The sequence below is a fragment of the Pogona vitticeps genome, chromosome 6 (genome assembly GCF_051106095.1).
Source record: "Pogona vitticeps strain Pit_001003342236 chromosome 6, PviZW2.1, whole genome shotgun sequence".
NCBI lineage: Eukaryota > Metazoa > Chordata > Lepidosauria > Squamata > Agamidae > Pogona > Pogona vitticeps.
In genome coordinates, this window is record NC_135788.1 from 40,277,692 (window position 1) to 40,301,715 (window position 24,024).

Here is a 24,024-nt window from a genome sequence, read left to right on the forward strand (position 1 = left end):
GGATGTGAACTTCATTCTTCATTAAGTTATAAACATCTAGATTGTGTCAGTTCAAAATTCATGGGCACTTTTAAAGTTATTGGTAGTGTCCCTTGGAGATAAGAGCAGCCATCGGAAGGCAAGAGTCCAACTGTGAGGAGAGGAGGAAGAACTAGATTGGCTGACAGAGAAAGAAAAGGAGAGTTTGTGGATGTCAATTTAGTGGGAAGAGCTCTTTCGATTTTACTGGTCTGCTTTCTGTGAAATAGGTGTTTTGTTGTGGTACATGGGCTGTAATATCTGGGACTCAGACCTCACCTCTCCTTTATACTTGCATTCTTTGTCAAATTATTGGTCTTGACTAAGACCTGATGGCTAGCAAAAGGGAAATGAGTGGACTGAAAGATAATTGAGAGTGAGCAGATATAAAGTAGAATTTGGAGGTGTAATTATTGGGGGGGGGGGGCGGAATTGATTTTGGTTTGAACTTCCTGTTACTTTGGAGGAATAAATTAATCTTAGAGGAATTTAGAGGTGACTCAGAAAAATTGATTTGCTTGTTTTATGTGAAATGGGGTTTTCTGTAGCGGAGCAGAAGACCACAGGTTCAATTGAGTAGTAGGGTTTTTGTTTGTTTGTTTGTTTGTTTGTTTTGGAGGACTTTGCTTTCTTTTAGCTTCAGGAGTTTGGTTTTGGTGAAATAGATGTTTTGTTGTGATGAGATTTACAACAAAATATTCATTTCACATAAGAAAACATCCATTTCACAGAAAACAAACTCATGAAGCTAAAAGAACTTAAGTTATTAGTGTTTCAATCTGAGCAGTTTGCTTTCTGTGAAATGGATGCTTTGTGATTCTGTGTACTCCTATGTCAGCTATCTTCTGGATAGCACACACCCAATGGTAGCCAGTTTGTGACAGGGGGCACAATATTATCTCAAAGTACCAAATATGTTGACAGGGTCAAAGGGACTGGGAACTCATTGTCCAGATGCTGACATACTTGTTTAGTGAAAATAGTAGAAGTACGTTTTGCTAAGTTTTGCTGCTAATAAATGCTTGAAGACCATCTCAGAATACCACTGCAGACTGTTGGTACTGATTTTTTTTTATTATGCTACTGTATATTTTATTTATGTTATGGTTTCTGTAACTTGGTTTAATTTCAGTTATTAGGAGTCAGACTTAGGTTCCCTTTTCTGTTTTAGTTTGTGGTATCATGCATTCTGATATTTTAATTCTTTTAGTTGTTATATGTTTTACCTAATTATGTAAATCACCCCAAGTAGTGTACTCACTAAACTGAGGTCTATAAGCTCAACCAACCAACCAACCATCTGTCCGTCCGTCCATCCATCCATCCGTCCGTCCGTCCATCCATCCGTCCGTCCGTCCGTCCATCCATCCAACCATCCATTCATCCAAAATGAAAATATTTATATGTTTCATTATGTAATGGATGTTATCTTAGAGATAGTTAACATGCTTTTGACTCTGGGACTGGCATCACTTAGGTAGCAAGGGGAAACTGGTGGGTGGGTGTAACAGGAGAAATTAATAGTAATGCAGGAATAAATTCCATGGAAAACCTAGCTGTTAATACTGCAAGTTTTTCAAAAGTAGTTGCTACTATTATTTTCACCCCAAATTGTCTGCTGAGCATAACTTCATTTGCCATGTAGAAAATGCTCTGCCAGTGAACTGGTTCTTGCATTTAACACTTTTTATTTCAGGGCTGTTGTTTTTTTTTTACATTGCACATTATGCATAGGGACTGTCTTGTTTCTATGAATCATGTGCAAATCACAGTGGGAGTCCCCAATAATCAGACTTGGGTTATGTATATGTATGTATATGTGTATATATGTATATATATGTATGTGTGTGTGTGTGTGTGTGTGTGTGTATGTATATGTGTATGTACTGTATATGTGTATGTGTATGTGTATGTGTATGTGTATATATATATGTATATATATATGTATATGTGTGTGTATATATATGTATATACAGTATATATATGTATGTGTATATATGTATGTATATGTATATTTTTAAAAGAGTAAAAAAATTATAAAACAAAAGAAATAAAAAAGACACAAATTGTACTGTTAAATATCTAGCATCTAAGTATTAACTAAGCTTCTGCAATTCTTTCCCATAAAACAATAAAATGATTTTAAAAACTAATATTTTTGCTACTCAATTACCATGCTATTCTAACCATTGCTAAGTCTCCTAATCAATCAAGGAAAGCTCTAAACCTGTCCCTTACTCCTCCTCCTCCTCCTCCAACTTACACACACACCTAACCCCCCTTTCTATAACTTAAATCAAAGTCTCTGCTTCATGATGGCATCCAGCCTCTATTTCTAGTAGAAGAGGAATAAGAAGAAGTACAGTGGAACCCCTGTGTCTGGGGGATTGATTCCAAGCAATCCGCCCGATATATAGGATTTTTCTTTTAATATTTTAAATTTTTTAAGACTGTGGATAAGTGAATCAGTGGAAACTGATCTCGTTGATATGAAGTACTGCTCTTCAAAATGCAATAACTAAGGGCCTAAAGTTCTGAACACTCATGCTAGGGATTACATCCCACAGGACGCAGTGGTGTTGTGCACCAAGACAGCATTTGCATAGATACAATCCTGAGATTCTTGGCAGGGGTGGTTTTTTTATCTGAGAAGAACAGGTGAGACGTTGTGATCTGGGTTATACTAAACAACCGGATTTTGTGTGATTTTGTTGCATAGGAATAATAATAACAAAAATATAGACTTTCTTCAAGTATTCATCCCAAGACTGCAGTGTTATACATAGCATAGGTTCCTTGCACCTTCTTAGTCTACTACCAATTGCAGTCAGCAGCTGAAAAAAAAAGGGATTTATTTATGGTTGCTGCTGATGGTTCTTTTCATCTTGTTAGCCCTGGCCTAATTTAGGCTTTGATAATGAGATGCATATATCAAAATGCAAGCAGATTGTGTTTAAAGTTGAGGGGGGAAACCTTGTAAAATAGTGAACTGTTTTTACTACTGAGTGCTACTTTCATCACTTGTCAAAGCCTGGAACACATTTACATTTTATCTTACACTGGAACAATTCCCAGAAACAGGCAAACAAAGCATGATGCAAAATCATCCCTCTATCTACAGTTCCTTTTGGATGAGATATTGAAGAGGCTATAATGTGAGTTCAGTGATTCCCTTAGTTTGGAGAAGCACATAACCACTCGGATGTCTTTTGTACCTGAATTGAAAATTACAACTTCAATTACACTGGCATTTTAAAAAAGAATTCTGAGAGAGATGCAAACTTGTAGTAAAATGCCGTTTATTGCAAAATCTACCACAAATAATAACATTAAGATTTTAATAATCTCCTCCTTCATTTAAACAGTATAACGTGATTTTTTTAAAAAATTTCCTCCTCGCACATCAGTGTTTGGCTGAATTACAAGTTGTCAGCTGTGCACAGGCTTGCCAGCTGAGTTAGTGAAAGAGAATACAGGAGCTGAACACCAATGGACATTGTGAATCATAGGTAAAGGTAAAGGTTCCCCTTGACATTTAGTCCAGTCGTGTCCGACTCTAGGGCATGGTGCTCATCCCCGTCTCCAAGCTGCAGAGCCAGTGTTTGTCCGTAGGCAGTTTCTGTGGTCATGTGGCCAGCGTGACTAGACATGGAACACTGTTACCATCCCACTGTGGTGGTACCTATTTATCTACTTCCATTTACATGCTTTTGAACAGCTGGGTTGGCAGGAGCTGGGACAAGCGACGGGAGCTCACTCCATCACGTGGATTCGATCTTACAACTGCTGGTCTTCTGACCCTGCAGCACACAAAGACTTTTGCGGTTTAACCCGCAGCGCCACCACGTCCCTTCTTCTGAATCATAGGCTAAATCAAATTCTCAGCATTGACAATAGATGCCTTAGGATGCAGTGAACGCATGTTAAAATCTAATTTTATTACAAAACGGACGTTCCCTTGATTTCCTTGTCAGTCATTGTGTGAAGGAGAAGGGCTGCATGCATAGATCTCTATGCAGGTAGGCATCCTTAGAAAGAGAAGTCTTAGCAGAAGCCTTTGTGCATAGAGATCTATGCACACAGACTTTCCTTCTGCAGATGGCTACATGTACCCTGTTGATACCATTGGAAACTGGCCTCATTGCAGATCCCATATGCCCCATTAACATACACCCCAAACACCACTTTATATACATTTAATGGCCTTCTTAGTCAATCTCCAGAATCCAGAACACACATATTAACTATACCAGTGCTGGTTAAGTGGGAAGGCATGCTAGGACCTCCAGTCCAGTAACGTGCACACTTGGCCTATCCCTAACGTTTGTGATCTCTCATTTATTCATGCTGCTGTTTAAGGGGTTTGCAATGCATCTGACAGCTGGTTTCTTGCATTTTCAGCTATCTTCCTCACAATGTTGGGGAGGAATGAAACACAGAAAAATATACAACTCCAATATCATATTTAGCACCCGTTTTATGTTGTCAGTACAAGGTAACAAAGGCCAAGGGGTGCCGGAGAAAATAAAGGCACTCTATTCTGTTCACCGGTTCTAAGAGCTCTGCAGCTCCTTGCTACATAGCTGACAACATTCTTTTACCTTTTAGTCATTGCTTTGGTCTGGCATGATAAGCAGCACTTTCAGTGCTTCAGTTGTCTGTGGTGCCTAGAGTTGTCCTTGATGTGGGGTGGTGGTGGTGAGATGTGCACGCTGCCCTCTTCTTGTAAATGTTTACCTCAAGGCCAGGATTCAGCATTCTCTGATTTATGTGTGTACATTCAGTCCTTAATGTATTTCACACTTGATCAAACTCTCAAATGTAGTTAGTTGTGAGCTTTCAAAAGGCAGGAACTGTAGAAAGGCATCAAGGCAAAGCTATTCTAAAGAGATTTGAGTGCTGACTTTGTGGATTTTAGCATCATGTGGCACTGCCGTTAGTAGCACACTTGCATTTTGTTAGGTAAGAAGAACTCACAACCATCAAATGGTGTATGCTGGCCCTTTACCAAAAGGGGGAAAAAATCTCCATAACCAAGTAAGATATCTCATATAACAATTTATCACAAATATATAAGGTGACATTGCAAATAAATAGATGTTCTTTACTACTGAAGGGAAAGATTGTAACAACCTTGATAGTTTTGCTGAACAATGTAAATTAGGCATAAAAGTCCATGTTCCTGAATTCTCAATGTTTTTGTCTTTCTCTTTGAAAGTCTATGCATAAATTAACTTAGTAAAACTGTTGACCGGGTCAGAAAATAGAAAATTCAGACAGAAAAATTCAAAAGGTTTGCAGAAAATAGGTCAGAATAACTAAATTACACTCCCAATGTGGTGTTCAGAAAGTAGGACTTCAAAATAGAAAAGGAGCCTCAAAAGCACCAGATTGTTCCCTAACAATGCTCTTTTTCTCCAATTCTTCAAATAAGCCTTTGTCTTTGCATTCTGATCTTTTCAGGTTCTTGCTAACGCAGCATTCTTACCTTTTTTTAAAAAAAGTCATTTAAAAGCAAATTTAGTATAAAAGTGAGTACTATTTAGACCAAAAGTTTAAACATAAGTATCCAAACGCTAGCCTACACAGTTCAGGAGAAATCAGGAAAAGGCCATAAGGTCACTGAAACAATGCAAATGCAGGAACAGATGATACCTTTATTCAACCATTAAGAATATAAAACAAAAACAAAAAAAAAACAGTGAGCTTTCGATGATAAATCAACGTCTTCCAGACTGTGCATCACGTTCTTGTGGGTAGTTCCAAAATTACATGTTGTTATTAATGTTATTAAACATGTTGCACAGCCTGGAAGAAGATTTATCATCAAAAGCTCATTGTTTATTTTTTTTCCTGTTTTCTCTTATATTCTTAATGGCGAAGGTATCACCTGTTCCTGCAAATGTTAACCCTCAGTCCTGAGATCTCTTTTTACAATGAGGATGTAACCTCATGGCTTCCAACAATGGGGGCAGACAAAGAGCGATCTCAACCCTTATTTGGTAATTCAGCATAGTAATTTAAGATTGATCTGCAGCATAACATTAGTTTTTCTCAGGGTGCAACTTAAGGTTAGGCTCAGTGCATTCTTTGCCACTGAATTTGTATTCTCTTGATTTAAATGGATTCTGTGACATCATCCAAAAGCTGCTTGTCGAATTGTGATTGTTCTTCTTGTGATCCTTCTTTAACATATGCTCCTACTGTAATAGCTAAGTGCTCTTCAGAACCTTTGAGCAAATGCACATTGAGCTGTTCATTGTACACATGCAATCAGTTGTACAACTTATCCCCTATAAGCTACATGCCCTGAACTGAACCTGTATTTGTCTACCATCTGTCTGCATAGCAGAAAATGACCACCAATTTGCATTATGCAATAAGAGAATGGTGTAATCACAGTAAACATGATTGACACTTAAATATCTAGAGACTCGTAATTCTAAGAAGTTTTGGCCTTTCCCCTGCACCACTTTCATTTCTCTGTACTACTTTTCTTTCCTATTGAATTCTCAAAGAAGTAGGCGGTACAGGAAGCCACAGTATATCAGTATAGTATAGCTGTTATAATAGAGGACTGGTTTTTTGGAGGTCAGGGTGTATGACCTCATTGAACCAATGAAACTCTATGGGTGACCTTGAGCCAGTCTCGTAACCTGTCATACCTCACAGGCCTGTTGTGCAGATAATGTAAGTAAGAGAAAACATGAGTGAAGCATAAATTGTGTGAATGAATAACAAACAGTGTGTGCAATCAGAGCTGAATATGAAATTCTCTACCTTCCGGCTTTAAAGGATGCTGAAGTTGTACTGTGGTAATTCTATTCTGATTTCAGACCACACTTCATTATCTCTAGGTTGGCTTCATGAACTGGGAAAACGTCTGGAGTCTCCCTACTATGGCAATAACACCTTTGGAGGCCCATCTCTCAGAAGTGCCTATATTGCTGCCCTGTACTTCACACTCAGCAGTCTCACCAGTGTTGGTTTTGGTAACGTTTCAGCCAATACGGATGCTGAGAAGATATTCTCAATTTGCACAATGTTGATTGGGGGTAAGTATTGCGCAGCAAACTGGATTTGGAAAAATAGTTCAGGATAGCAGCCTGATCTTTTTCAATGGGGAAAGCATGCTGAAAATGGAAAAGACACTTGGAATTTGTAATTCAGAGCAAAGGAAAACAGAATCTAGATCGTAAACTAACTAACCAGTGCTATTTAAAATACAGCTGAAGTCTGTAGGAAACCACAGTGACAAGGACATTGCAATACTTTTTAGCAGAGATGAGCACGGATCAGAAAAATTTATCAAGGTCAACAAATCACAAATTACAGTGGTGCCTCGCATAACGGGCGCCCCGTTTAACAATGAATCCGCATAGCAACAATATTTTTGCGATCGCTTTTACGATTGCATAACAATGTTTCCTATGGGGGAAAATCGCTTTGCGACAATCGGTAAGCTGTTTCGCTTACCGATTTTCGCATAGCGATGTTTTTTTCCCCAGCTGATCGGCGGTTCCAAAATGGCCGCTGGGTAAAACGGACGGATTCCTCGCATACCGGGCAGCTAAAATGGCCACCTTATGGAGGATTTTCGCTTTAAAGGTAAGTTTTAAGCCCATAGGAACGCATTGAAGAGGTTTCAATGCGTTCCTATGGGCTTTTTAATTTCGCATAGCGATAAATCCGTATAGCAATGATTTGTGCTGCACGGATTATCGTTGCTATGCGGGGCACCACTGTACAATTTTTTTCTGAAGAATCAATAAATCAATTTGTAAAGTAATTTTTTTACTTTAAAACCCAATTAAATCCCCCCTCCCACATCTTGAGACACCAAAATCACAGAGAAGCTTCCCCTGACTCTCCTCTACTATCCCTCCATGTTTGGTGAAGATTGGGTTTCAGACACCCATGTTATACACCCACAAAGTGGATCACTCCAAGAAAGTGCCCTTTAGCTTCTTTACCAAACTTAGAATAACTGTATATGGGAATCAGGGGAGCTTCCCTGCAATTTTGGTGTCTCTAGGTGCATGGGAGAGGGTGTTTTATAGCCCAACAAATTGAGAAATCAAAAATCGCTAAAACTTCATTGATTCATATTCATCACGCATTGATTCGTACAAATATGTATCAATGAATTAGCAATTTTTGAACAAACTTAGGGATTCATTTCTTAATTCATGACCATCTCTGTACTTATGAAAAGGAATACCTCCAAACTCATCCTTCTCAGAACAGTTTAATATCACCAGCTGGTATATTAAATAGAATTGCACTAAGTACTAAAAGTGAAAGGGATCTTTAAAAAATCTGGGAGCAGGGTCATCAGTTCACTTTTACATTACGGCAACATCAGGAAACCTGATGGGTAGAGCCAAGTCACCCTAATAATCTGGGCATCATGAAAACTCATTTTAACATGGTTTCCACTCACTGTCTTTATTAGCCTGAAGATATTTTGATAGATTGCAACTATGTTTACCAAATTAAACCTAATTATGATTTTTATGCCATGATTATTCAGCCTGCATTTATTTAAAATCTATGAATGCATTAAGGAGTTTGTCTGCTCAAATTGGGGCTTTATGTTCTTTTTAAATGCACTGCGCTTCTTTACTGGAAAGCAATACAGTATGAATGAATAAATGAATGAATGACTTAAGTACCATTTTAATGGATCTGTTATACATGTAATTAAGTCTGGATCTAGTTCATAATCACTTCCCCCCTCCAAAAAAAAAAGCAATAAAGGAATTTAAACTTTTTTTACAGTAAAATGTTATTGTGTGGTGCCACTCTCCAGTGGAGAATATATAGTTGTCATTCAACAACTTTGGGGAAAGAAATCTGGTTTACTAGGGGCAAGTGGTGGAATAATGTATAACCTTTCTCAGAAAGATCTCACAAAGCAGCATGGAATTTTGATATTATCATTGTGCCACTAGAGGCATGGGCAACCTTCCCTATGGGTTCAATAAAGTCTGTGTACAGTCTGAATCTAGCCCATAGAGAGTCTGGACAGAGGAGGTAATTAACTCATCCAGCATTTGCCTTCAAAAACTGCAAATAACAGCAAGATTCTACCCTATCCTTTCTTGCTTTCTGGGTTAAGAAGGCAGGTAAGGAAGGAAAATCAGGGAGAGGGAAGACTATATGACAATGGAGGGACATACGGGCAAGACTGTCTCCCCCACATCATCCTGATAACCAGTGTAGGAGTTAGTTGCTACCTGCTGGTTGTAAAAGCTAGCTAATTGTTGAGGAGGAAATGCTATGGATTTATTTATCATTATCTGTGTTTGCTCCATGGCTTTATTCAGTTATAATTTATCTATTAAAATCTAACTGAATTCCTAAGACTGTGAGGCTTGTATTGATATAAGGAAATATTCATACCCCATTCCCCCTTTGCATGGGGAAAAGAAACCAAGTGTCCAGGAGAAATGGTGTGTACTTGTAATGAACTGTAAAAGACCATATTCAAATCAATTAGATGTGTACAGTGTGGATGTTTTATATCTATTATAGTTATATGAGTTAACTCTATGACAGTAAAGATAGTGAGCACTTTGATGGTCTAGAAATGTCAAAGAAAACGCTAAGTTACTCTTAGGTGTACTCCTCCCCTGGGAAAACCTACTTTAAATTTGATGAATGGACATATTTATTATACAGTGGACCCTCGACTTACAGACGGCTCGACTTACAGACTTTTCGAGTTACAGACTTCTCTGGCTGCAAAATTTAGATTCGATTTGCAGCCGGAGAATCGACCTACAGACCAGAAAAAAACCAAAATGGAACAAAAATAGAATAAAAACTGCTAGTTGTGGGATTAATCAGTTTTCAATGCATTGTAGGTCAATGGAGATTCGACCTACAGACTTTTCAACTTACAGCCATCATTCCAATACGGATTAATTCCTTAAGTAGAGGGTTCACTGTAATTAGTTTTATGAAATCTGAACAGCTTATCTTATCTTATCTTATCTTATCTTATCTTATCTTATCTTATCTTATCTATCTATCTATCTATCTATCTATCTATCTATCTATCTATCTATCTATCTATCTATCTATCTACCTACCTACCTACCTACCTACCTACCTACCTACCTACCTACCTACCTACCTACCTACCTACCTACCTACCTATCTATCTATCTATCTATCTATCTATCTATCTATCTATCTGGATACTATTTACTATCTTTACTGTCACAGAATTAACTCATATAATGAATATTATATTGAAAGTTAAGATCTTTAAAAAATTGCTCAATATCCTTAAAATATGAGAAATATACTATAATTTCAGTATTAGATCTCTCTTTTTATTCATGTGGTCAAGATTTTCCGGGAGAGGAATGAAATATAGAGGGTGAGACAAGTTATAATTGAAAAAAGATTGACAATATATATCCAAAATAAAAGAGACAGAGGTTTGCGAGGAGGTAGTTTAGCAAACCTTTCTGTTGTAGGTTTGTAGAAATAACACTTTTGAGTATTCAAGAGACTCAACAAGGAAAACAGTGTGGTACATAATTCCAGTACATTTTATCTGGTCTCTTTTCAGGATGTTTGCTTTTATTTAGCTGTTGCTGTTCAATGAGCTTTGAGCTGCGATCCCATATATCCATACCTGGGACTGGGTCCCACTAATTTCTGATGAGATTTGCACTTGAGTAGATAATGCTAAGGACTGAGCTTCTTGGTATATTCTTTTAATAATACATGGAGTTTAAAACACACTTAAAGACATGTGGATTAAAAACTTGGTGCTATTCCAGAAGTAATGCTAAGAACAGTTACTGGCAACTCATGACTGGGACATGTTCTTAGCATTACTTTCAGTAAATCACAGACAGCTCATGGCTGGGACAGGAAGGGTTGCCCATATGCAGTGAAAAGTACAAAACTGTTCACTGGGAGATGTAATGTTTGGTAAACCCCATCAATTGAGTTCTGAAAATGTCAGCTTGCATCTGTTTCTCTGATTTGCCAAGAAAATAGAAGAGGTTGCAGGTGTATATTTTTGTTCCTACATGAACTTTGAACTTGGTAGCTGTAGTATTCAACAGCCATTTAAATTTTCATAGCAGTTACTTGAAACATAGTGTTTAATTTCCATAAACCTTTGGATACAACATATTCACATTTCTATTTATACCTGTAGCTCAAAATATATAGCCCATTTGTAACTGCTACTTTTTGAATACAGAAAGTCTCTCTTTTTAAGCTCACACTAAAAATGATATGACAGTGTTACACCAGAGCATTTGAGCACAGAAAGGCCAATTTGAATGTTGAGAATAAAGAACCAAGAAATTCAAAAGAAGATTGAAGGACACAAAACTAAAACAGAGTACTCTGTGAATCAGCCAAAGTGTGTCTCCCTTGACTCTCTCATCTTCTAGCATGATGGTGAAACATAGATTAGAAGCATCTGGGTTTTTTTTTGTTTAAAATGGTCACTTCCAGACCCACAAATCTCTAGGCCACCATTTGCATTTGGTGGGCTTCAGACCTCAAAGGCTGAATTATGAGAGTTGCAGTCCAAAACACCCTATCTCCTGATTTATTCAAACAAACTAGGATCAGTTGTTGTAAACCACCCAGATGAGTGGTATGTAAATCAAATCAAATCAATCAATCAATCAATCAATCAATCAATCAATCAATCAATCAGTAGCCACATTTTGATCTTGGCTAGTTGGCTAGTTGGACAGAGTGCCTGAAGAACTATGGATGGAGGCTCATGACATTGTACAGGAGGCAGCAACAAAAATCATCCCAAAGAAAAGGAAGTGCAAAAAAGCAAAGTGACTGTCTAATGAGGCTTTATTTACAAATAGCAGAGAACATAAGAGAAGCAAAATGCAAGGGAGATAGGGAAAGTTACAGAAAACTGAACACAGACTTCCAAAGAATAGCAAGGAGAGACAAGAAAGGCTTCTTAAATGAACAGTGCAAAGAAATAGAGGAAAATAACAGAAGGGTAAAACCAGAGATGTGTTCAAGAAAATTGGAGATATTAAGGGAACCTTTTGTGCAAAGATGGTCATGATAAAGGACAAAAATGGGAGGAACCTAACAGAAGCAGAAGCCATCAAGAAGAGGTGGCAAGAATACACAGAGGAATTATACCAGGAAGATCTGGATGTCCCGGACAGCCCAGATAGTGTGGTTGCTGACCTTGAGCCAGACGTCCTGAAGAGTGAGGTGAAAGGGGCCTTAGAAAGCATGGCTAACAACAAGGCCAGTGGAGGTGATGGCATTCCAGTTGAACTATTTAAAATCTTAAAACATGACGCTGTTAAGGTGCTACACTCAATATGCCAGCAATTTTGGAAAACGCAGCAGTGGCCAGAGGATTGGAAAAGATCAGTCTACAGTGGTGCCTCGCATTACGACGTTAATTCGTTCCAGTGAAATTGCTGTAGAATGAAAACGTCGTAATGCGAAAATAAAAAGCCCATTGAAACGCATTGAAACCCCTTCAGTGTGTTCCAATGGGCTGGAAACTCACCGTCCAGCGAAGATCCTCCATAGGGCAGCCATTTTCGGTACCTGTGCAGTGAGGAATCCGTCCCAGAAAACAGCGGGGAGCCATTTAATTTACCCGGTGGCCATTTTGAAACCACCGATCAGCTGTCTGAAAATCATCGTTTTGTGAAGAATCGGTTCCCAAAGCAGGGAACTGATCATTGCAAAGCGAAAAACCCCTATTCAGACCATCGTTTTGCGATCGCAAAAACGTTGTCGTAATGTGGTTTCATTGTAATGCGAGGCAATCATAAAGCGGGGCACAACTGTACATCCAAATCCCAAAGAAGGGCAGTGCCAAAGAATGCTCCAACTACCCTACAATTGCACTCCTATGGGAACTAATGCTTCAACATACAAACATGCCTCTACATAAGAACAAAAAACAGCAGGAACGGATTAATCGGTTTCCAGTGCATTCCTATGGGACCTTTTGTTTCAGCTTAAGAACGTTTCAACTTAAGAACAGACCTCCAATACGAATTAAGTTCTTAAGTAGAGGTTACACTGTAATTTACTTGTTCTGTCAATTGAGTTTATCCATTCTCTACCATTTGGTACTCAACTTACATTATGCTGTCCTGAGTAACCAAACTTTATTTCCGACATCACTTCACAAGACATGAATACCAGTGAGTATGTCAGCTTACCTTCTGTTTTTTGGGTTTGTTTGTTTTTTTACAGCTTTGATGCATGCCTTGGTTTTTGGTAATGTGACTGCTATCATTCAACGGATGTACTCCAGATGGTCCCTTTATCATACAAGAACCAAGGATCTGAAGGATTTCATAAGAGTCCATCACCTGCCGCAGCAGTTAAAGCAAAGAATGCTTGAATATTTCCAAACCACATGGTCTGTCAATAATGGAATAGATTCCAACGAGGTAATCAGATTCTTTCTTTCTTTGATTCATCTCTTTTTGTAATACTTTTTCTCGGTCTTTTTGCAGAATTGTCAAATAATTTGCAGATTAATTTTATAACAATGGTTCAATTATAGTTTGTTTTGATCTGGATTTAGTCATGCATAGAGGGGATCTATAGAAATCAGTGGGACAAGTATCTTAGGAATAAAATAAATCCCATTCAGTCCAATGGTTTTATTTTATTTTTTACCAAATCTGGATCCAATCCATAGTTACTTTTTGGCACCCCAAAAATTTCATTTAAAGGATTTCTCTACTTACTAGTACTACTAGAAAACGTTAGAATGTGGTAACTTCTTTTTGCAGTATTTTTCCCCTGTAGCTAGGGAATAGATCCAGCGATTAAACTTGATTATAATGCATTCATTGAATAAATGAGATCTATGTAAATATTGGATTTAGTCCCTAAATTATATATAAATGTATAACTCTCAGTTTTTGTCTCTCTCCCCACATAATCACAGGGAAATAACTATATAATATTACATATAATGGTCACAATCTTACTGCTATTCGCATAAGATTTGAGTTACTTACTGTAGCTAAATGTAACTGATAAAATGAGGGCAGTGTCTCTGTCACATGCCTGGCCATGCATTCAACTGTGTAACTGAGATGCACTGCAGAACCTCGTCAATTCACAACAATTAGCCATGGCAAGTTACACAAACTTATGCAGATGCCAATAAGATTCCAGACCTTTGTTATATTTTTATATACTGTGTGTATGTGTGCATACGTATGTCCTCATACACGTATACATACACCGCGATTTTGGCCGCGATTCTTTCAATAGAAGATCATAATAAAAATAAATCAAACCAGAAGTATATCATTGTAAACAGATATAAAACAATACAGAGGATCCAAAGAGGATAAATTATATACAGTATTTAATTATGTGTATATGATCCACCATCACTTTGCTTTAGACCTATGATGACTTGATTAATTAATGACTTTCCATAGGTTATATAATTAACAGCCCTGCTTAAATCATGCAGACCAAAGGTCAGGGCTTCCTTAATTGAGTCAATCAGTCTCATGTTAGAGCTTCCTATTTAGCTATGTCTCAAGGATTGAAAAATATAAAGTACTTCAGATAAAATCATTTGTACCAGCTCTTTTTCAAAAGCTAGAAGAAAAATGGGCTCAGCAGTCAGCACATGGACCGCTATATTTTTCAAAGCTTCCTTTGAAGATAGGGTAGTAGCAGGAAATATATTTTGAAAATCCTCCAACCATCCAACTGAACAACAAATAAATATATGAAGCCTACATCAGATCTATAACTTTAGCCAAGTTATAGTTTAAAAAGTAATTTTTCTGGACTCTGCTTCAAATGTGAATCTTTATTGACTCTCTGAAGAACAGAAATGTTAGAGATTAAATGTACAACCCCAGCAAGTCACTGTATTTAAAATATATGGATGTAGAACACAAAGAGTTATTTACATGCATATTGTAAGTAGTTCTTCAGATCGTTTTGACCACAGAACAGATTATTGACACTTAGCAGGAAACTTGCTTTCATTTTTGGACAGCTTTTAAAGGACTTTCCGGATGAGCTGCGCTCAGACATCACCATGCACTTGAACAAGGAGATTTTGCAACTGTCCCTTTTTGCGTGTGCCAGTCGTGGTTGCCTCAGGTCTCTGTCTCTGCATATCAAAACCTCCTTTTGTGCTCCTGGGGAGTACCTCCTTCGGCAGGGAGATGCCTTGCAGGCTATCTATTTTGTGTGCTCAGGTTCCATGGAAGTTCTAAAAGACAGCATGGTGCTGGCAATTCTAGGTAAGTTATTGTGTCCTTTCTTATTGCCAAAAGGAGAGGGGGAGATTTAAGACACTGGTGTCCTCAAGTCCTGTGGGAAATTGCATAGGGCAGAGCAAAAGGAAAATGCTCACCCTGATGAGCAACTAGGTGGACCAGTGAGCCATAAGAAGACCATCCTTCCCACTCAGTGCTTTGCCGTTTTGCATTCTGCCCTGACATATCTTACTAGAATGTAGTATTAAGTGGTACTAGTCACTCTGGGCCTTCCTCCCCTCTGAAGACAATGGACACTGGGATGCAGGGTTTTTCTATTGGAGGTTTTTTTCTTTTCAGTTAATTCCTTTATTTTGCAGAGCATCAAACGCAAAAACAAACAGCTGCAACAGAGAGGAAATGTAGAGGAGAATAGCTAAAAAAATCCAGATTTCACCCAGCACTTTGTTTTTACTAGCCTTTTGGATATAAAATAAAAAGTACTTGACAATTAGCTTAAGTAGAAAAGAAAAAAATCTTACAATTGATTTTTAGTTATAATCAAAAGAGTAAGGAAAGGATAAAAGAAAGGAATTGTAGTCTCAACCATGTGGAAGGCTCAATTCACCATGCTGACTGTATGATCAGAGGTCAGGAGCAGCTCTAGCTGATGGTCAGGGAGGAAGAAGGGGGCAAAACAAAGCAAGCATGACAAACATGAAGTGGAGAGGCAGAAGCACGGGGGGCTTTCCTCAAATACCTGAAACAGGAAAAAGAAATCTGCTAATTGTAGCAACTAGTATAAAGGTCATACTTTCTAATGCTGAATTTGCTGAATGCAAATATGTTGCATTTGCTACAATACACCAACACAGTTGCCTTTTTGAAGCACAGGATGTCTTGAAATGTACACAAGTCATATTAAGCTTGCCTTGGTGATGGGCTACCGTCTGGCAAGGACTGTATAAACGCATGGTAAAATGCCATAGATGGAAACATGTCTTGATGTCATCATTCAGTTCCCAGGTAGATGAACCCTCACGGGGTTGTCTGCAGATTAAGTGATTTAATCCCAGCGCAGAAAAGGTAAGCCAGGGGCACAGTATGGGAAAACAGCAAGAAAAAGCAAAGCCTTGCCAAGCAGCACCAGTTCCAAACATGAATAATGTTCCAAAGACAAGAAAGAACAAATACAAAAAAAAAGGAAAAAGAAAAGAGACAGATAAGGGAGAAGCACAAGAAACAACAGGATAGAGCCCAGAGTCATTCACATCATAGAAGTAAACATAAGTCCAGGAAACAGTTTTCCACTGTCACTAGTCCACGAGCTGATGACAAGTATTTTACTGAGCTTGCATTGAGGAGAATATCCTTCTAACACAGAGATGTAGTTGTCCTGCCACTCACACAAATGCCTTTGTGCAGGCAGTGGTTAGTTTGGTTAGTTATCTTCATGGAAGTCACTGCTACACAATAGTAACCCTTATTCAAGCCGTGTGACCCTGTGTTGCCACACCAGGAAAACCTTCTGTGCGGTAGAAGCACAACAGGATACTGGCCTGGCAGGCCATCTCAGGAGCAAACATCTAGCCCAAGCTTTTATTCTTCCCTGCTCTCATGAGTTTGGAGTGGTATCCAGGATCCTCAAAGTTCAATCATTCCTTCTCAGGAGGGTCCAGAGTCTCCAAAGATCCCAGATTTCATCTTGGTGCTTGACCGCACTATGTTTATGTTCTGTCTCTAGGTTTTATTTAGTACTCGTAAATAATCAACATGTTTAATTGTTTTCAATAGTGTGATTTTGTTATATTTGTAGTAGTCTTAATATTTGTGTTTTTAAATCATTTTTAAGCCACCTTGATTCCTTCTACAGGGAGAAAAACAGGACAGAAATTCAATAAATAAATAAAATCCATTAGGTTTTCCAAAACCACTGATTTCAGATCACCAACAGAAGCTTCGTCCTGCTTCTGCATCCTTGCATTTTGGACGTTGTGCATTCCGCATTGCATGTTTAAGCTGTTTTCTGTTGTAATATAAAGTGGACATTTCATTCATTGAAGGATGATGACACTGTCTTCTTTTCTGTTAGGTAAAGGAGATTTAATTGGAGCAAATCTCTCAATTAAGGACCAAGTGATTAAAACAAATGCCGACGTGAAAGCTCTTACCTACTGTGACCTCCAGTGTATTATTCTCAAAGGACTCTTTGAAGTGTTAGACCTTTACCCAGAATATGCTCACAAGTTTGTTGAAGAAATTCAACATGATCTCACATATAATCTTCGAGAAGGCCACGAAAGTGATGTGAGTAGCTTTAACATGACTACAGCTACGCTGAGTATTTAAAAACAGACCTTATGCTTTGGCAGTTCATTTGCTTACATGGTGTGTTTTTTTTTTAGAATTCATTCTGCTTTTGCTTCCCTTATCAATGAAGTCACCAGTTAAATGAATTATTGAAAGTGAAGTGTATTTTTCCATGTATAAGACAACCCGATGTAGAAGACGACCCCCACTTTTCTAACCCCAAATTAGAAGTTTTGATCATTGCTTTGCCCCTCCACTTCCTAAGCCCTGCAAAAGCAGGATTAAAGGGCTGCAGGATCAAAGGGATGCGATCCTGCAGTGCTTTGATCCCTTTCCCCCCTTACTTCCATGTATAAGATGACCCTCAATTTTTAGTCTAAAGATTTTAGATAAAAGTATCAACTTATACACGGAAAAATACGGTATGCTGTGGCTCTTTATAGGTAATTTCTTTGATGTCATTTTCATGCTCAATTATATTTAGCAAGCTATCTGATCCAATTAAACAATCCAAAGTAATATTAAAAATGTGTTAACATCCTGCTTAAATGCTTGTAGCAAAAATTAATTCTGAAAGAACTTGCAGCAAAAATTGTGTGATTTTCAGAATAAGGGAGCTACATTTCAATATAATCAAGGAAGTTAAAAATGCTGTCTTCTATACATTCTCAGGATGGAATCACAACTTTAAGATGAGCTGAAACCTGGAAAATACTTTTTTAAAAAATATATATTTTTCATTAAAAAGTAAGGACCTTAATTTAACAGTTAGTTATTAACTGCAGTTGCAGTAAAATCCACTAAGCAGAAAATATTGAAGGGTATGATTCCCAAGATTCAGGAAGGACTTCATATGAGCATTGTTTTTCTTATATCTGCTGGTAGTGCAGCTATGTCATTATGCAGCAGAGCAAATCAACATTCTATGAAGTTATTCTGAAAATGAGGGCAGTCCCTCCAAAAAAGGTATAACATTGAAACTGGACTTAGGACCAGCACCAAATTTAGCACAGTAGTAGCAGACAGTCAGCACTTGTCATATGCCAAACCTGGGGAGGTTTGGGCTAAGGTATTTTGAGTTATGACTTTTAAAAAGTAAAACTGTTTTATAGCCCACACAGAAACAAGAGACCCTAAAAATTCCCAGCTTTGAAATAAATCATACAAACTGAAAAGACCAATCTTGCTTATCTGGAAAAAGAATGGTTGGCCACACCAACTTCTAACAGGAAAGAATCCAAGCTGCAGGGGCTAAAATATTGATCCCCCAAAAGGGCTTTTCGAAAATGAAAAACAATCACTTTGTTGTAAAACTGAGCATGAGAGAAACAGGCTTACCACCAAGAATGTTGCAAAGGAGATATATTTTTTCAGCTTTGTGGGTTGGAAAAGAAAATACAGTACCTGGAGCACAATGAAAGGTCACAGAAACAGTCAAAAGATAGGTTTCCTTGGTAGAGTCAAAAAAGTAGTGGAGTGACAGTCCTCCAGATAAGGGGCATTTTGTCATGTATTTCCAGGGAATGAGCATACAATTTTCTAAGGCATATTTCAAGTATTTGTGCATTACAAAAGCAGAGAGCAGTTGTGTTTCTCACAGCCCTGAGTGCTTTCAGTAAACATTTCCTCAGGACTTCTGAGACCAGGCTCCTGATGTACATTTTCAAAGGGGAAATCAGCTCCAGGTCTAGAGTGACAAATTTTGTTGATATACACTTGTAAAAAACAGCCTTGACAGTTGCTTTGTGTTTGTATGAGAAATGGTTAACTGATGAAAAAAGGAGTCAACTTCTGCGATTTTCCTTTGCTTGGTGTCACTTTGTGAAATGTAACGAGCACAAGAGAATATCCTGTAGAGACTGTCTTAATTGCCGCCATTGGTGGTGTCAACATTCAAGCTGCCGTCTCCGATGTAAAGCTCAGTATCATTTTTCCTGCTGGTAATGCAGCCATGATATTGTGCAGCAATGTGAATTGTAGATACAGAAGGACAATATCCCACATTCATAAAATGGGTTTTTTTAAGAATTGAATTTTTCATCTACTGAAGGAAAACATTGTCTTGCCATATTCATCATACAAAGGATTAAAGGGTCCAAGTTGTAGAAATACTAATTTAAAAAATAGATAAATCAGAAGCTGCTGATTTTAAGCCATTAATTCTTGAACATTAGAACACATTTACCTACCATCTTATCAACTCACTAATCTTTCTCTTTCAGTTGCAAAACTGGTTTACTGTGATTTGGTTGTGGTTTTTTTCTTCTTCTATATCATGAAACCCTCAAGATGATGAGATCTTACCATAGACATCTCTCTGGCATCATCATGATAGTGTGTTTACTGCTTCTATATAGCTCTATTCTTTGCTTCTCTGGTAACTTTAAATGTCACTCTTATAACATTTCCAGAGAGTAATGGGAAGTAAAGAAAGAAAAAGAAACTATGTCTTTCTCATAGTATTAGCCGTTATTGATTGTAAGTCATCAAAATCGAGAATCACACTTGTAGTTGTGGCCCAGAGAAACCAAATGACATTTAGTGATGACAAGGCATGATGACTTACTCAAATGTGTAGGAGCATAATACGGTGTAGATCTTTCTGGTATAATTCCTCTGTATATTCTTACCACCTCTTCTTGATGTCTTCTGCTTCTGTTAGGTCCCTCCCATTTTTGTCCTTTATCATGTCCATCTTTGCACAAAAGGTTTCTTTAATATTTCCAGTTTTTTGAACAGATTTCTGGTTTTTCCCTTTCTATTATTTTCTATTTTTTGCACTGTTCATTTAAGAAGCCTTTCTTGTCTCTCCTTGCTATTCTTTTGAAGTCTGCATTTAATTTTCTGTAACTTTCCCTATCTCCCTTGCATTTTGTTTCACTTCTCTTCTCTGCTATCTGTAAGGCCTCATTGGACAGCCACTTTGCTTCCTTGCATTTCATTTTCTTTGGGATGGTTTTTGTTGCTGCCTCCTGTACAATGTTACGAGTTTCTATCCATAGTTCTTCCAGGACTCTGTCCACCAAATCGAGTTCCTTAAATCTGTTCTTCACTTCCACTGTGTGTTCACAAGGGATTTGGTTTAGATTATACCTTTTTAGGCCGGAAGTTTTTCCTACTTTCTTCAGTTGAAGCTTGAATTTTTCCTATGAGAAGCTGATGATCAGAGCCACAGTCAGCTCCAGGTCTTATTTTTGCTGATTGTATAGAGCTTCTCCATAAGCCCTAGTTTAGTAAATGGCAGAAAGCTTCCTGTGTGGCTTAACAAAACATTTCCAAAAACACTCTTTGTCACTGGATTACCTGGAATCCAAAATCCACCCTTAACGTCATAGAAGTTTATGAAACTAGACACAAATGGACACTTTTATTCTGCAATGTCTAGTCAACTTCTATTGTGTGGCTAACATCACAGTGTGTTGCAAAAACTGAGAATTCCTGATCAAGTTGGAAAGCATATTGTTTTATTTGATTTTGTGGAATATTTCCCTACTGTAAATGAAGACTTATAGAATACTGTAGAAGAGACCACCTAAGAGTTATGTAAACCCTTGTCCCTGTACATTTACAATTTCATGTAATCATTATTTCTAATTGCTTAGTATGTCATTTTTATTTTCTTTATCATTCTCCCAGAGCAATAGATCATCTAGTGATTGTTTGGAGTAGATAATGTATCGAGATTTATGTACCACTATTCACCGTTTTTCAATAATATCCACATGTACTTCGTATATGAAAAAAGAACAGTATTTTGGCTAATTCAGAGGATCACATTGGTGGTTGTTTTTGTTCTTCTTTAGTTGTGTTTTCTTGTCCAGGTAGTCATTTCTGCGGTTCTTATAAATTCAAGACTAAGGGCTAAATTCTGTGTATCGGCCTTCTAGAGTAAACCCATTGAAATAATGGGGATTTATTAGTTGCAAATAACATAATTTTCATTGATTTACATAAATCAGCTTGCTCTTGTTGGGACTAATGTTGGATATAGCTTTGCCTCCTTCAAGATAACGGCAAGTTTATACTCTTCTGCTGAGAAAATGAGTTTAATAGAAGTAACACCCACATAAACTAATATAGGTCTGTTGCAAACGATGCATTTGTTTATTGGCATCTCAAATCTGTTGAATAAGAAAGAATTCCAGGACTAATAGAATTAATGTTTGGCAATCCAGAGACAGCTGTATGATGTGTTTGTTGGCACTCACTGGTATATAACCAACACAGAGAATCAGATATCTGTTTTTAGAAATATGACTAAGAATCCCCTTACAGTTGTTGTCACTTATGAAAATGTGGCTTACAGCAGCCCTCTTTAAGCTTGATGGCCCCACATTCCAGTAAAGCATGATGATCTGAAGTGCAGGAAGTGTTCACATGCCTAAATGTCTTCTACACAATCAAGAAATATAATCACATAGGTTTCCAATTGTATTGAATTGTGTGTACAGCTGGGCTGTTGAAGAGTCCTTCTCTGCAAACATACACTCTATGTGTGAGTACCTGAGGACAGAGCTAGTCAGCATGGCCCTGGCTGACCGAACATTTGAATGTCAGATCTCACGAGGGCTATTGTAATATACATATAATAGAATGCCCTAATCTAGAAGGGCAGAACATGATGATCTAACAGCCTAGGACAAATATCAGGCAAGATATCCCTGGTAGGTACTGACAGAGAGCTTACTTCAGCCATTTGGAGAACAGTTACAAAAATAGCAAGATGAGCTAAATGCTTCAAGGGAGCCTGATGATGCTGACAGAAACAACAATGCCCAAGTGGTTGACAGTATTATCAGAAACCAGTGGTGTGTGTACCTGTAGTGTAGCATTGTTACTGTGCTGCTGTCCCTGTGGATTATTTGGATAGCTCAAGACAGCAGACTGAAGAACTTTTTTAATTGATACGAAAACATCAACATTCATAATCTTCATTATTCAGATACACTACCATAATAATAATAATAATAATAATAATAATAATAATAATAATAATAATAGTGTGCTATCAAGCCAATTCTGACTTATTTTGGTTTGGTTTCATTTTGTTTTGCAGTCCCCTCTACTGGGTGGGGGGGGGCTTTCTTCAGTTATTCTGTCTTCTGCAGATTATTCAAATCACAGCTGCAGCTTTGTAACAGCTTTGCAACCTTTGCAACTATCATCTATGCATTCTTCATGTGGATTGCTAGTAGAGAGACAAATTGAATTAACCTTAACATTGCTGGCTTATACTTTCTATAATGGACTATATAGCCTAGTTAGATTTGACATCTGCACCTAGAATGTTAATTTTATTCTGGCCAGGATTTATCCCAAGCCCCTACTCACTCTTTGGTTAGGTTGCCAGTTCAGCAGCATCCCATTATAAAGCAGATAATGACCCCAACCCAAACCTGAGTACCAGGGTCAAAGATGAGAGTCGGTAACTCTATGCTTCGTCTGTTTTATTTTATTGTACCTTATAATGAACAAGCCTTTATTGTAGGAAGCATCTACAGTCTCTCTCCCTTCTCTTTGAGCCAGCAGTGAATGGGCTAGGTCAAGTATTTCCATTGCTGAGCTTTTTGTCTCATCCATTTTGCTTTCCTAATGTCCAGCTTTAATATTGCATTGACAAGACTCCCAGTAGACCCTCCAAATTGGTAAACTGCATTTATGCATGTACATTGCTTTTGAATCCATGCCAAACAGCTTGAAATCTTGTACGTGCATTCCTGCTTGGAGTAGACAAAGCGGTGTAGACTCACAGAGGCAAAGATGGGCATGAGAAATTCCTTGTACAGATTTGGGTGTGCTACAGTACATGTGTGCATGAGTGGCAAGGCAGAAGAGGGACGGACTCTGATAATTAATATCAGCAAAGATCATTGTTCCATGGGCTTTAACTTATTGCTCCATAAATAATTCCATGAGTGTTGTAAGTTTTTTGGGCTGTTTCGCCATGTTCTGAAGCTCGTTCTTCCTAACATTTCTCCAGTCTCTGTGGCCGGCATCTTCAGAGCACAGACTGAGTTCTGACTTCTGTCCTCTGAAGATGCCAGCCACAGAGACTGGCGAAACGTTAGGAAGAACAACCTTCAGAACACAGCCAAACAGCCTGAAAAACCTGCAACAACCATCAGATTCTGGCCGTGAAAGCCTTCAAGAATACGATTCCATGAGTATTAACTGTAAAGCTGGAAAAATAGACTAGGAGGAATGTCATAATATGGCAAAAGAAAACATAGAATAACTTTAATCCTACCACAAAATTTCTAGTAAATTTCCAAATAGCATATCACTATTTCCAGCTGTAAAACCTGCGAAAAGACTCTGGTGCCTCAGTTGGTTCTCTCCAATTTTGCTGTGGGGTGCAATATCATTACCAAGAACTATTATGTTGGATGACATAGAGTGAGATTGCTACTGTACTCTTGAAAACATACCAGTAGTGATAACCTCTTTCTCCTACGGCTACATGTGG

The 24,024-nt window shown here is 37.9% G+C and overlaps 1 protein-coding gene across 1 annotated transcript in view; it reads left to right on the plus strand.

Annotated features, from left to right (window-relative positions):
- KCNH8 (potassium voltage-gated channel subfamily H member 8) overlaps positions 1 to 24,024 on the plus strand; it is a 214,820-nt gene that overhangs the window by 153,909 nt on the left and 36,887 nt on the right. Inside the window, exons 8-11 of the mRNA XM_020807338.3 lie at positions 6,876 to 7,073; positions 13,258 to 13,457; positions 15,044 to 15,293; positions 17,341 to 17,555. Of these exons, the coding sequence (XP_020662997.3) occupies positions 6,876 to 7,073; positions 13,258 to 13,457; positions 15,044 to 15,293; positions 17,341 to 17,555 (863 nt within the window). The remainder of the gene's footprint in view (positions 1 to 6,875; positions 7,074 to 13,257; positions 13,458 to 15,043; positions 15,294 to 17,340; positions 17,556 to 24,024) is intronic.